General features: G+C 40.9%; 1 protein-coding gene across 1 annotated transcript in view; it reads left to right on the top strand.

The window, feature by feature from the left end:
• Positions 1–13,321, top strand: part of USE1 (unconventional SNARE in the ER 1) — a 105,694-nt gene that overhangs the window by 83,835 nt on the left and 8,538 nt on the right. Inside the window, 3 exon segments of the mRNA XM_040417484.1 lie at positions 3,114–3,188; positions 3,190–3,267; positions 12,378–12,400. Coding sequence (XP_040273418.1) covers positions 3,114–3,188; positions 3,190–3,267; positions 12,378–12,400 — 176 coding nt within the window.

The raw sequence follows: 13,321 nt of genomic DNA, 5'->3' as shown, positions 1-13,321 counted from the left end.
TTTCATTTTTGAGAAAAAAAAAAATTCCTACACAAATCTGCTGAAAATTAATGTTTATTGTTAATGTGTATTTTTTTGTTTATTGTTAATGTGTAATTTTTTTGTTATCTTTTTCATTTATACTTAATATTTTTGTGTTTTTGTTTTTTTACTAACTTTTAGCCCCCTTAGGGACTAGAACCCTTGTCCTATTCCCCTGATAGATCTCTATCCGGGTGAATAGGATCTCACACTGTCCCTGCTGCTCTGTGCTTTGTGCACACAGCAGCATAGAGCTTATCATGGCAGCCAGGGCTTCAATAGCGTCCTGGCTGCCATGGTAACCGATCGGAGCCCCAGGATTACACTGCTGGGGCTCCGATCGGAGGAGCAGGGGGAGAGGGGGGGATCCTGTAGCCACTGCCACCAATGATTAATACTGGGGGGGGGGGGGGGGCTTGGGTGGGGGGGGGCGCACTCTGCGCCACCAATGTTTTTAATATGGGGGGTGGGGGGGCGCACTGCGCCACCAATGATTAATACTGGGGGGGCTTGGGGGGGCGCACCTCGCTCACCAATGATTAATACTGGGGGGCTTGGGGGGGGCGCACTGCGCCACCAATGAAGATAAGTCTCTCAATCATTCATATACAGGAGGCGGGAGCTGGCTGCAGAATCACATAGCCGGCTCCCGACCTCTATGAGCGGTAGCTGCGATCCGCGTCAACCTGAGGAGTTAACTACCGCGGATCGCAGCTACTTGTCATAGAGGTCGGGAGCCGGCTATGTGATTCTGCAGCCAGCTCCCGCCTCCTGTATATGAATGATTGAGAACTTATCTTCATTGGTGGCGCAGCGGCCACAGCCCCTCCCCTCCTCTTATGTTCTCCTCCTCTCATTGGCGCAGGCGGCAGCAGCAGCACAGGGGAGGGAGACACTGCTTCCTTCTCCCCTGTGCTGCGGAGGGAACACAGAGAGCGCTGAGAGCAGCGCGTTCTGGTTCCCAATATGTTATCGGTATATCGTCAAAATAGATAACCGATAACGTTTCAAAATCCCTCAATATCGGATTAATCGGTCGATCCCTAGATTTTAGTATATGGCGATGCAAAATATCCAATAACTTTATAGTTTAATAAAATCCTTTTTTAATAAAACAGTGATTATATGCTGCAAAAGTAGTAGATAATGAAAAAACAGACTCTTAGATCAGAAATCCATGCCAAGACCCCCATCAAACCTCAGATCAAGCATCCATGCCAGACCCCCATCAGACCTCATATGAGGCATCCATGCCAGACCCCATCAGACCACCATGGCAGATGCCAGATCAGACATTCATGCAGACCCCCATTACACCTCAGATTAGACCTTTAAATAAGTAACTTCACTTATGGGTACCTCTTCTGCTCCACCGCTTCCTCTCCAGGCTGGTGGTCTCTGCAGCAGTTTATGCTCCCTTGACTTCTTTCGTCCTGTGCTGCACTGTAACCTGACTGCATCACCTGACCCACAGAGTAAAATTATTATATCATATATACCACATGGAGAACCCTATAAAAAAAAACACTGACAGAAATTGCAATTTTTGCCCACCTCAACTTCCTAAAAATGGCCAGCAACAAACGAGCCCTCACACAGCTCAGTCAACAAAAAAATAAAACTGTTATGGCCTCTTAAAAAGCAATTTGCAAATTCCATGTTAGAAAATCCAAATGCCACTCCTTCCCTTCTGAATGCTACCATGTACCCAAACAGCAGTTTATGACCACATATCGGGTGGTGATGTATTCAGGAAAAATGCATAACAAATTGTAGGGTGCATTTCTCCTGTTCTCTTTGTGAAAATGATACATTTTCAAGTCAACCAAGTGTTTCTAAATTCTATGAAATGTTTGGTTGGGTCAAAGCATTCACTTGCAACCCCTTGATCAATTCCGTGTAGTTTCCAAAATTGGGTCAATTTTTGAGGATTTCCTTTCTAGGGGGTACCTAACAGTCTCTTCAAATGTGACATGGCACCCAAAAACCATTCAAGCAAAATCTGCCCTCCAAAAACAATATTGTGCACCTTTCCTTCTGAGCACTGCCGTGTGACCATGAAGAGATTTACAACCACATATGGGGTATTTATGTAAATTGCAGAATTAGGTTAATAGATATTGAGGTTTGTTTTGTTGTTAACCCTTGTTTACAGGGACAAATGGATTAGAATGGAAAATCTGCAAAAAAAAAAATATATGATATTTTTTTAATTCCTGTGGATTACCTTGAGGGTTAAGGCCCCATTCACACAACTGTATTTCTGGTCCTCATCCAATCCGTATTTTTGCAGATTGCTCACAGACCCATCATTTCTATCGTGCGCAAAAAAAACATCATCTGTATGTCTGTTCTGCAATCCTGCAAAAAAGATGGAATATGCCCTATTCTTGGCCATTTTGTGGGGTAAAATATAGTCGTGTGAATGCACCCTAACAAAGTTTCAAAAAACAGTTTTGAATAATTTAGAGGTGTATGTAGTGACTTCAGAACTGAATTGGTCCATAAAAAATGTCGTTTTTGAAAATTACAAAATTGCTTCCAAAATTCTAATGTCCTAATAACATAAAATGACATTTACAAAAATGGATACTAGCATAAAGTAGACATATGGGGAATTTTGATAATTATTTTCAAGAAATCACTCACTAACGCCTTAAAAGCAGAGAAATTCAAATTTAGAACATTTCTAATTTTTTCAAAATTTGCTGTACATTTTGCATTTTTTAATGCATAAATGTAAAACATATTGACCTAAATTCACCACTAACATGAAGTGTCACGAGAAAACTGTCTCAGAATTGCTTGGATAAGTAAAAGTGCTCCAAAGTTATTACCATATAAAAGTGACATGTCGGATATGAAAAATGGGGATTTCGGCATTTGGTCCAAACTAGCTGTTGCTGGAAAAGGGGGTAAATGAAACCCTGCTTAAAAAATTGTTTTTTTTCCATACATTTACTACTTGTTGTCTACGATTATTAGATTCTCTGTAGTATTATTACGAGTGTGGCTACCGGGGAGAATACACTGTGCACTGATTTATTAGATTAGGGCTCATTCAGTAACCACATGTGTTTTTTTGTCTGCAGCCCTCACCCACTGAAAAAGCCTTGGCTAATCAGTTTCTTGCTCCGGGGCGCACACCTACAATCAGCAAAGAACGAAACACCAGTGACCAAGACTGTCCATCTTCAGACACAAGCACGTTACACTGGGGAGATGAGGAACGAGCTGTTGGAAAAGGTAAGAGCTAGGATTCTCGTAGCAATGCCTGATGACAGGAAGTATCTCCTAAACACCGCATTAGCAATAATTGGTATTTAGGTCTCAGCACATGTAATTAGTTGTATGTGCTGCGCCATCCATCGTGAATAATCTAGATCTAATCTCATTTCTTGGTGTGATGTCTTTTTACCTCATCAACTTGAAAATGTGAATATAAATGTATTAGATCAGCCTGTTTGCCTATAGGCACATCTTGCAAACATGACCTTATGTAGTCTGCACAGAAACCAAGTGCTAAGCAATGTACAGGTACAAGTCTAAACCTTTAATAGCATTCGTTACATAAAGTAATCCAAATCACAAATTATAATTCAGGATGTGCTTTTGTCTGAATCACTGAACATCTATGTGTGCATTTGCATATAATATTCAAATAATATAATTTTCATGGCATTTAATATGGCGCCATATGTAGCATTCCCTTCTGTGGCAAATCTAGGTGGGCACAGCCTTCTTGACTCTGAGTCTCTGTAAGGGCTGACTCACATGACTGTGGTCAGCCTGGAAAATACGGTCTATGTGTCCGCCTAATCTCCCAGGCCGACAACGCTCCCCAGATCCCAAACGGACTTCATCATAATAGTTTATGATACAGTCAGTCTTTGTCTGATAGCGGGGCTATTGCAGTATACCTCACATCATCCTAATTCGGGTCTTCAGGTAAGTGTATTTTTATCCTGATATTCACATTCCTAGAGCAGTAACGTTTGTATTTTTCCATTTACATGATTGTATAAGGCTTGTTTTTATCACATATAGTTATGTCTTGTGGACTTGAAGCTGTGAGCACTTCACTGCATATATAAGGCTTTGGAATACTTAATACCTATTACTTCTAGCAGGCTTCGGGACCTTTGTTAAAGCTTTTTCTTCCTGTACGATAACTAATGAGGGGCGCCAGTGGGCTGGCAGATGGAGAATTCACCCTCCTGAAACCACTTCACGACTTGTGCCATACATGTACGGTGCAGTCAGGGCTTTAAAGATGCCTCCCGCTCAGCTGCCAGCTGTTTTACATAGTAGACACCTGGAGGCATTGTCCATGATCAGTGAGAACGCCAATCATAGACATTTAACCCTTTAGATGACATGGCAATTCCGACTACGGCATCAGAGAGATCCCCTTGCGCCAATATCAAGTAGAGGCCATTCAGTTGCTATCGCAGCTTCAGGCCTATGGAACCCTACCAGTGGCAGGGCTCCATAGGAACATAGTGAAACTCCCATAGGCTGTAATGTTAAATCATTGCAGTCTATGAGATAAGTGATCAGGTGATCGCAAGTTAAAGTCCCCAAGTGGGACTTAAAAAATGTGTGTAATAAAAAAAAAGTTTTCAAAAAGATTAAGTAATAAAATATAAAAATTCTAATCATCTCTATATTAAAAATAAAATAATCATCATGAGCATCACCATGTCCCAAACCGCTGAACTATAAAAATATTTATTCTGTATGGTGAATGCTCTAACAGAAAAAGTAATGGCTGATTTGCAATTTTTTTGTCTTTACACCTCCCCAAGGAATTTAGTAAAAAGTGATCAAAAAGGCATACTCACTCCAAAATAGTATCAATACAAACTACAGATCAGCCCACAAAAAATGATTCTTCACACAGGCAAGAAAAACTATAAAAAAAAAAAAAGTAGTATCACTGTAATCGTACTCAACCAGAGAATGTTTAACAGGTCAGTTTTTTGTACGGCACAGGGAACACTGTAAAAACGAAACCCATAAAACTGTGGCAGAATTGTTTTATTCTCCAATTTCATCCCATTTGGATTTTTTTTTCTAGCATCCCTCCACATTCTATGCAGTTTTAAATGGTGCCATTAGAAAGAACAATTACCCCACAAAAAATAAGCCCTCACACTGCTATGTGAGCAGAAAAATTAAAATGTTATGGCTCCATTTTTCTGAATGGTAATAGATTTCTAAAGATACTACTGTCTGAAATTTTCCCTTGCAGCATAAAGGAATAAAAAATAAAAATACTGGTGCGAAGGAGTCCAGAGGGCACTGCCAGTCACAATATGAGTCATGCAGTACTAGCTTGATTGGCACCCCACAGGCCTTATTAGATCATTACATCATTAGGCAAGAGCTACATGAGACACTGGTCACTGCGTCATGCCCAGTTAAATTATCGCACATACGCACGGACATGCAGCCCTGAGCACGCACAGAGGGCTTTTATTATTATGGATTATCGACACATACGCATCAGACATGCAGCCCTGAGCACGCACACAGGACTTTTATTATTATGGATGGACATTTCCATTTCTACCAATGGAAGGTTTCATTAAATACTTCTACCGGAATCATTTTCAGAACTCCATTTTGCCTACTTAGTCTCCTCATAGTGAATGTATATCAGGAAGCCTTTTCAATGTGACAAAATGGAAATCGACCTGGTTTAAAAAGCATAATAAATATGTGACGAGTATGTTTTCTAAAATGCCCGTGTTTTACAAGAAATACATTTACTTTAAAATATTAAAATGTCTTATCTCATATTTGCCCTGGATTGTAGCATTTTGTCTATTTAGTCTCTATAAACTAGCTAATAAAACAATGGCACTGTTGTTAAAAATGATTCTCTAAGTAATCAAGGTCAAAACTGCTTAGTAAAACAGAACGTTATTGAGAAGTCTAACTTTTCCCATGATTAAATATGGTCTGCAGTATATCACTACTGTGAGACAGCCTTGAATAGCAGGCAAGGTCTTCTTATAGTTTCCTTGAGGAGGATCAGAGACTGTGATATGTGCAGAATTTGGAGAAACTTCTCAAAAAATACATTGGACCGTATGTGCAAAAATATGAAAAAAAATGTTGCCCATACTAAACAATGTCCATTGTGCAGCGGATCTGACAGAGCTCTCTGTTTCTTCTGTTGTAAATGGACCCCCCAAGGCAGATGTGAACAGGCTCCAGTCGTCAGTATGTAGGCTGACCTCCATTTCATTACCATGAAGAATATAAAGCTGCTCAAGCAGGTGCTTAAAGGGGTATGCCACTGGTAAGTTATTTCCCAGAATGTGTCCAGTACATACAGTTGCAAGAAAAAGTATGTGAACCCTTTAGAATGATATGGATTTCTGCACAAATTGGTCATAAAATGTGATCTGATCTTCATGTAAGTCACAACAATAGACAATCACAGTCTGCTTAAACTAATAACGCACAAAGAATTAAATGTTACCATGTTTTCATTGAACACACCATGTAAACATTCACAGTGCAGGTGGAAAAAGTATGTGAACTCCTAGACTAATGACATCTCCAAGAGCTAATTGGAGTAAGGCGTCAGCCAACTGGAGTCCAATCAATGAGATGAGATTGGAGGTGTTGGTTACAGCTGCCTGCTCTATAAAAAAACACACACCAGTTCTGGTTTGCTTTTCACAAGAAGCATTGCCTGATGTGAATGATGCCTCGCACAAAAGAGCTCTCAGAAGACCTACGATAAAGAATTGTTGACTTGCATAAAGCTGGAAAGGGTTATAAAAGTATCTCCAAAAGCCTTGCTGTTTCATCAGTCCCACGGTAAGACAAATTGTCTATAAATGGAGACGGCCTAGGAGTGGCCGTCCTGTAAACATGACTGCAAGAGCACAGTTTAGACTTCTCAATGAGGTGAAAAAGAATCCTAGAGTGTCAGCTAAAGACGTACAAAAGTCTCTGGCATATGCTAACATCCCTGTTAGCGAATCTACGATACGTAAAACACTAAACAAGAATGGATTTCATGGGAGGATACCACAGAGGAAGCCACTGCTGTCCAAAAAAAACATTGCTGCACGTTTACAGCTGTACAAGAGCACCTGGATGTTCCACAGCAGTACTGGAAAAATATTTTGTGGACAGATGAAACCAAAGTTGAGTTGTTTGGAAGAAACACCACAACACTACGTGTGGAGAAATAGAGGCACAGCACACCAACATCAAAACCTCATCCCAACTGTGAAGTATGGTGGTGGGGCATCATGGTTTGGGGCTGCTTTGCTGCGTCAGGGGCCTGGACGGATTTTCTATCATCGAAGGAAAAATGAATTCTCAAGTTTCTCAGACATTTTGCAGGAGAACTTAAAGGGCTTCTGTCACCCCACTAAACTCATATATATATATTTTTGTGTACTTATAATCCCTATCCTGCCATATTGCCATACATTATGTTATTAATAATTTTCGTTCAGTAGATTTAGCAAAAAACATACTTTTATGATATGCTAATTATCTTTCTACCAGCAAGTAGGGCGTCTACTTGCTGGTAGCAGCCGCAGAAAACCGCCCCCTCCTTCTGTTGATTGACAGGGCCAGCCGCGATCTCCTCCTCCGGCCAGCCCTGTCAGCATTTCAAAAATCGCGCGCCTGTGTTGATTCGGCGCAGGCGCTCTGAGATAAGGAGGCTCGCCTCCTCAGCACTCCCTCAGTGCGCCTACGCCGATGACGTTACCGAAAGAGAAGACGTCATCGGCGCAGGCGCACTGAGGGAGTGCTGAGGAGGCGAGCCTCCTTATCTCAGAGCGCCTGCGCCGAATCAACACAGGCCGCGATTTTTGAAATGCTGACAGGTCTGGCCGGAGGAGGAGATCGCGGCTGGCCCTGTCAATCAACATAAGGAGGGGGCGGTTTTCTGTGGCTGCTACCAGCAAGTAGACGCCCTACTTGCTGGTAGAAAGGTAATTAGCATATCATAAAAGTAATTTCTTTGCTAAATCTACTGAACGAAAATTATTAATAACATAATGTATGGCAATATGGCAGGATAGGGATTATAAGTACACAAAAAAAAAAAAGACTTTAGTGGGGTGACAGAAGCCCTTTAAGGCCATCTGTCCTCCAGCTGAAGCTCAACAGAAGATGGGTGTTGCAACAGGACAACGACCCACAGCATAGAAGTAAATCAACAACAGAATGGCTTAAACAGAAGAAAATACGCCTTCTGGAGTGGCCCAGTCAGAGTCCTGACCTCCTCAACCCGATTGAGATGCTGTGGCATGACCTCAAGAAAGCGATTCACACCAGACATCCCAAGAATATTGCTGAACTGAAACCGTTCTGTTAAGAGGAATGGTCAAGAATTACTCCTGACCGTTGTGCATGTCTGATCTGCAACTACAGGAAATGTTTGGTTGAAGTTATTGCTGCCAAAGGAGGTTCAACCAGTTATTAAATCCAAGGGTTCACATACTTTTTCCACCTGCACTGTGAATGTTTACATGGTGTGTTCAATAAAATCATGGTAACATTTAATTCTTTGTGTGTTATTAGTTTAAGCAGACTGTGATTGTCTATTGTTGTGACTTAGATGAAGATCAAATCACATTTTATGACCAAATTGTGCTGAAATCCATATCATTCCAAAGGGTTCACATACTTTTTCTTGCAACTGTAAGTATCTTACTAATTTAATGTATTGAGAACATCTGTGCTGCTTTCCTGCTTTCGACTTAACTGCTTACACTAGTCCCCATCCCTGGCTGTGCTGCATTCTAGTCCCAACATGACCGGTCATGGAGGGACATGTGATCTGATTGGTGCATCAACGGCCTATATTGACTAGTATTGGAGCATGGCAAGGAAAACTAGTGCCTGTGAAATGCTGTGTATAACGTATCATTGTATTGCTGTTTTCAGCACATTTTAGGAGATAATGAAAGAGTGGCCTACCCCTTACTGACTGCCGCCATAAAGACAGGTCTTTAAAGATGGCGGCTACTCACAAGCGCAGTGAGTATGCTAGTCGCTGGGTTGCTGCTGTTTTAAACAGCATACACCCAGGGTTAATGTCTGTGATTGTTGAACGCAGATTGCATTAATTTAACTGCTCAGATGACATGCTCTAATGTGACCATAGCATCTGAGAGTGGAAAACTCGGGAGCACTGTGCTCCCCCAGCGGTCATCGGGAGACCCATTCACTGTCTACGATAGCATGGGGCTTTTAGAAAAAAACATGCTATTGCAGTTTTGGCTCCTGCGAAACACTGCAGGTTGCAGGGCTCCATAGGAACATAGCAAATCTGAAATTGATTCCATAATTACAATGTAAGGGAGAAGCAATCTAATAATTGCTTTTTACAGTCACCCAGGGTGACAGAAAAAAGTAAAAAAAAAATAATAAATAGTTTTTAAAGATATAATAAAATCACCCTTTCTCCATAATTATACCGGGTAATTAAGCATCACCGTTTCCAAAAATGTCAGAAATATTAAAATCTAAATGTATTTATCCAGTACGGTGAATGCCATAATGGAAAAAAAAAAAATGGGCGAATGGCAGTTTTGCCACATAAGGATCACCATAAAAACAAAGAACCATAAAACTGTGGCGGAATTGCGTTTTTTTCCACCCCATTTGGAATTTTTTACGGCTCCCCACTACATTGTATGCAAAATTATATGATACCATAACCAAGTACACATGGTCCCTCAAAAAAAACAAGCCCCCATACGGCTATGTGAAGGGAAAAAGAGGTGATGGATCTGGGAAGGCAGGGAGTAAAAAATCGAAACGCAAAAATGGAAAATCCTCCGAGCCTAAAAGAGCTAAATTCATTCCAGCCTAACCATACATGATACATGGAGAATGCAAAAACACTAATGATGCATCAATAATAGAATAAGAATTTCAAATAGATCATCACAGGCTTTTTCCTTAAAGGGAACCTGTCACCGGGATTTTGTGTATAGAGCTGAGGACATGGGTTGCTAGATGGCCGCTAGCACATGCGCAATATCCAGTCCCCAAAGCTCTGTGTGCTTTTATTGTGTAAACATAAACGATTTGATACCTATGCAAATTAACCTGAGATGAGTCCTGTCCCTGACTCATCTCAGAGACAGGACTCATCTTAGGTTAATTAGCATATGTATCAAATAGTTTTTTTTACACAATAAAAACACTCAGAGCTATGGGGACTGGGTATTGTGGATGTGGTAGCGGCCATCTAGCAACCCATGTCAACTCTATACACAAAATCCCGGTGACAGGTTCCCTTTAAGAAATAAACTAGTGTGCTTTTAATGACAAGTCTCTTCTTTTTTTCCCCTTGCAGACTGCATTGTCACCAAATAGTAAGTATTTGTGTAAGAAATCACAGCATATTGAGATATAGTGGCATCATCTATTCTGATTTAGAAAACACATATGACATTTTTCTTTACCTTGAATGTATGAAGTTTTTACATCTAGATCTCTTTACCATATATTATCTTTAAAGCAGCTCTGACATCAGGACCGATTAAAACAAACATACTGGCTGATACGGCTTATCATGCTGATTAAAACTATACCTTTCTTTTGTCTGTATGCTAAACAGCTGTAGAGAAATCTGTGTTATTTTCATATGCAAATGAGAAGTTCGAGCACTAGGAGGCAGGGCTGAATCCTTGGAGCACTGCTTTATAACACCCCATTTGCTCTGCATACTCCTCCCTCCCCTTGATTGGCAGGGCTAGAGGGCAGAGCTGTGTCCTAGCATCTACATATCATACACACTATGTACTACACTGAGATCTTCTCTGAAAGCTATTCTACATATTACTACTTTATTCACAAGCAGAATATTTGATTAGAAAGACAGCAGTAATATGTATCATAGATCCGAAGTCGATTTGTTCAAAAAGTTTGTTGTTAATGCTGTTTCTGTAAAGCATTAAAATGTATTGGCTCTGTGGAGCCAAACTTCATCTCGGCTAAAGTTGCGCATGACTTCAGTGAATTACTTCGGTATTCCTTTCTGCGTATTTTAAAACATTTTAAAATAGGAATCCAAATTGGGCTTTGGATTCCTATTTTAAAATGTTTTAAAATACGCAGATAGGAATACAGTAGTAATTCACCTAAGTCTCTCACAACTTCGGCCAAGATGAAGTTTGGCTCCACGGAGCCAATACATTTTAGAGCTGTACAGAAACAGCATTAACAACAAAGTTTTTGAACAATTCTCTACATGCTTGACAGCTCAACTAGCTAAAGCCTACTCATAAGCATAGAAAATATGCATCACTGTGGTAATGCTATAGCTTATTGGTAAGTTGTCTGTCATGCATGTAGAGATCCCAAGTTCAAGTCCCTGGAGAGACTTATATAAACTTTTCTTCCCCCCCCCCCCCCCCCCCCCCCTCTTTTATTTAACCCATAATAAAATGCTATACTATAATAAAAAAATATATTATCATATAATAATAATTAAAAAGCCCTTACTATATTGAGAAAAGTGTTTTTTTTTCTTAGAAACCTGAAACCTTAGAATAAAAATAAGAATAAATTAGCAATTCTGTAATTTTTTTGGTGCTTTTTTATGGCGTTCACGGTAGAGGATAATGTACATATTTATGTAGTGCGGGTCGATACGGACGCGGTGATACCACTGCCTCTGTCACCGCTTACATGCGGCAGGCGACATGTAAGCGGATAAGCAGCCCGGATCGTCACTCCTGCTGGTCCGGGCTGTTAGAGCAGGAGCGCGGCTCTCATGTGAGAGCTGAGTCCCTGCTCTCCGCTGCACGGGGGACCTGTGCAGAGCTTAGACCAGGCCGCAGTGAAAAGACGGCGGTCCAGCCTAAGGCACGTTAGTGACTGCCGTAAAAAGGCATAGGGGTCGTCACTAAGGGGTTAATATTTATTGGCTTTCTAAAAAAACACAATTCTCAATATGATAAGGATATAGACTTTTATTAGGGGTTAAATGTGGAAGGAAAAAAAAATATCTGAAGAAAATAACCTGGTAATCTGTCCCAGGATTCAAACCTGGGATCTCTACATGTAAAACCAAATGCTTACCACCAAGCTGTAGTATGACCACATAGAGAAGCTTGTCTTTTCTATACTTATAAGCTGACACATATTAATGGTGTCTTTCTAATCATATAGTGTGCTTGTGATTAAAGCAGTAATATGTATTTAGCTTTCTGAGCATATCTCAGTGTGGTAAAGCTATAGTACATAGTGTTTATGATATTTACATGCTAGGACACAGCTCTGCCCCTCAGCCTGCTGTCTAGCCCTGTCAATATAGGGGAATGGGGAGTGTGCAGAGCACAGGGGGTGTTATAAAGCAGTGCTCAAACGATTCAGTTCTGTCTCCTGGTGCTCCAATTGCTCATTTGCATATGAATAAAAAGGTAGATATCTCTGCAGCTGTTTAGCCTACAGACAAAAAAAAGGCATAGTTTTAATCCGCATGATGAGCCCTACCAAACAGTATGTTTGGTTTAATAGGGTTGATCCTGGTGACAGAGCAGCTTTAAGGCTAGTTTCATACTAGCATTAAAATGATCCGGCAGGCTGTTCCAACAGAGGAACACCCTGCCGGAGTTCATAGCATCTGGATTAGCCGGAAGGGCTGTTACGGCATACAAGGGAATACTCCAAACTCCCGAACGGAACCTCACAAATAACTGCTAGCAGACGAATAGGAAACGCACCCAAGCGGCTTACACTCCTAGCAATCAGTCTCTAACAGCATACAGTGAATCCCCCCAAGAACGAGACGAGGCTCTGTGTTGAGGGTAAAGCAGTGGACAGCCAGAGCTGTGTGTTTATTGTTCTTATATACACATTCTTACACATTAGTACCACCCACAGGGTTTTTGTAAAACAACCAGTAACCCCGTACAATACACTTAGACACTCCCACACAAAATCCTCCCCTCTGCCTGTGATACAATTACCTTACACAATGGGTTAATGTACTTATCACAGGCAGGAGAATACACAGTTTTTCACAATGTCTTCTGTCCTGGAGACAATTGGGATGTAATCCAATTTTTCTCCAAGGGCAGGGGCAAAACTTCATTAGCCACATGGTAGCAAAAGACAATAAGAGACATAAAAATATTTAACTGTGCAGCTATTGCATAAAACATAGACATTTAACATATCCCCAGACAGCTCAGGTCTGAGTGCATATTATTAAGGGAATGGCACTCAGACTTCACGAATACAGTTTAATTGCAATGGAGCCAAATTCTTTCCCATAGTCTTTTGTTATCCGAATGGG

Source organism: Bufo bufo, chromosome 2 (genome assembly GCF_905171765.1).
Source record: "Bufo bufo chromosome 2, aBufBuf1.1, whole genome shotgun sequence".
Classification (NCBI taxonomy): Eukaryota; Metazoa; Chordata; class Amphibia; order Anura; family Bufonidae; genus Bufo; species Bufo bufo.
Note: the sequence above shows the minus strand (reverse complement) of the source record. Positions and strands in the feature narration are given on the sequence as shown.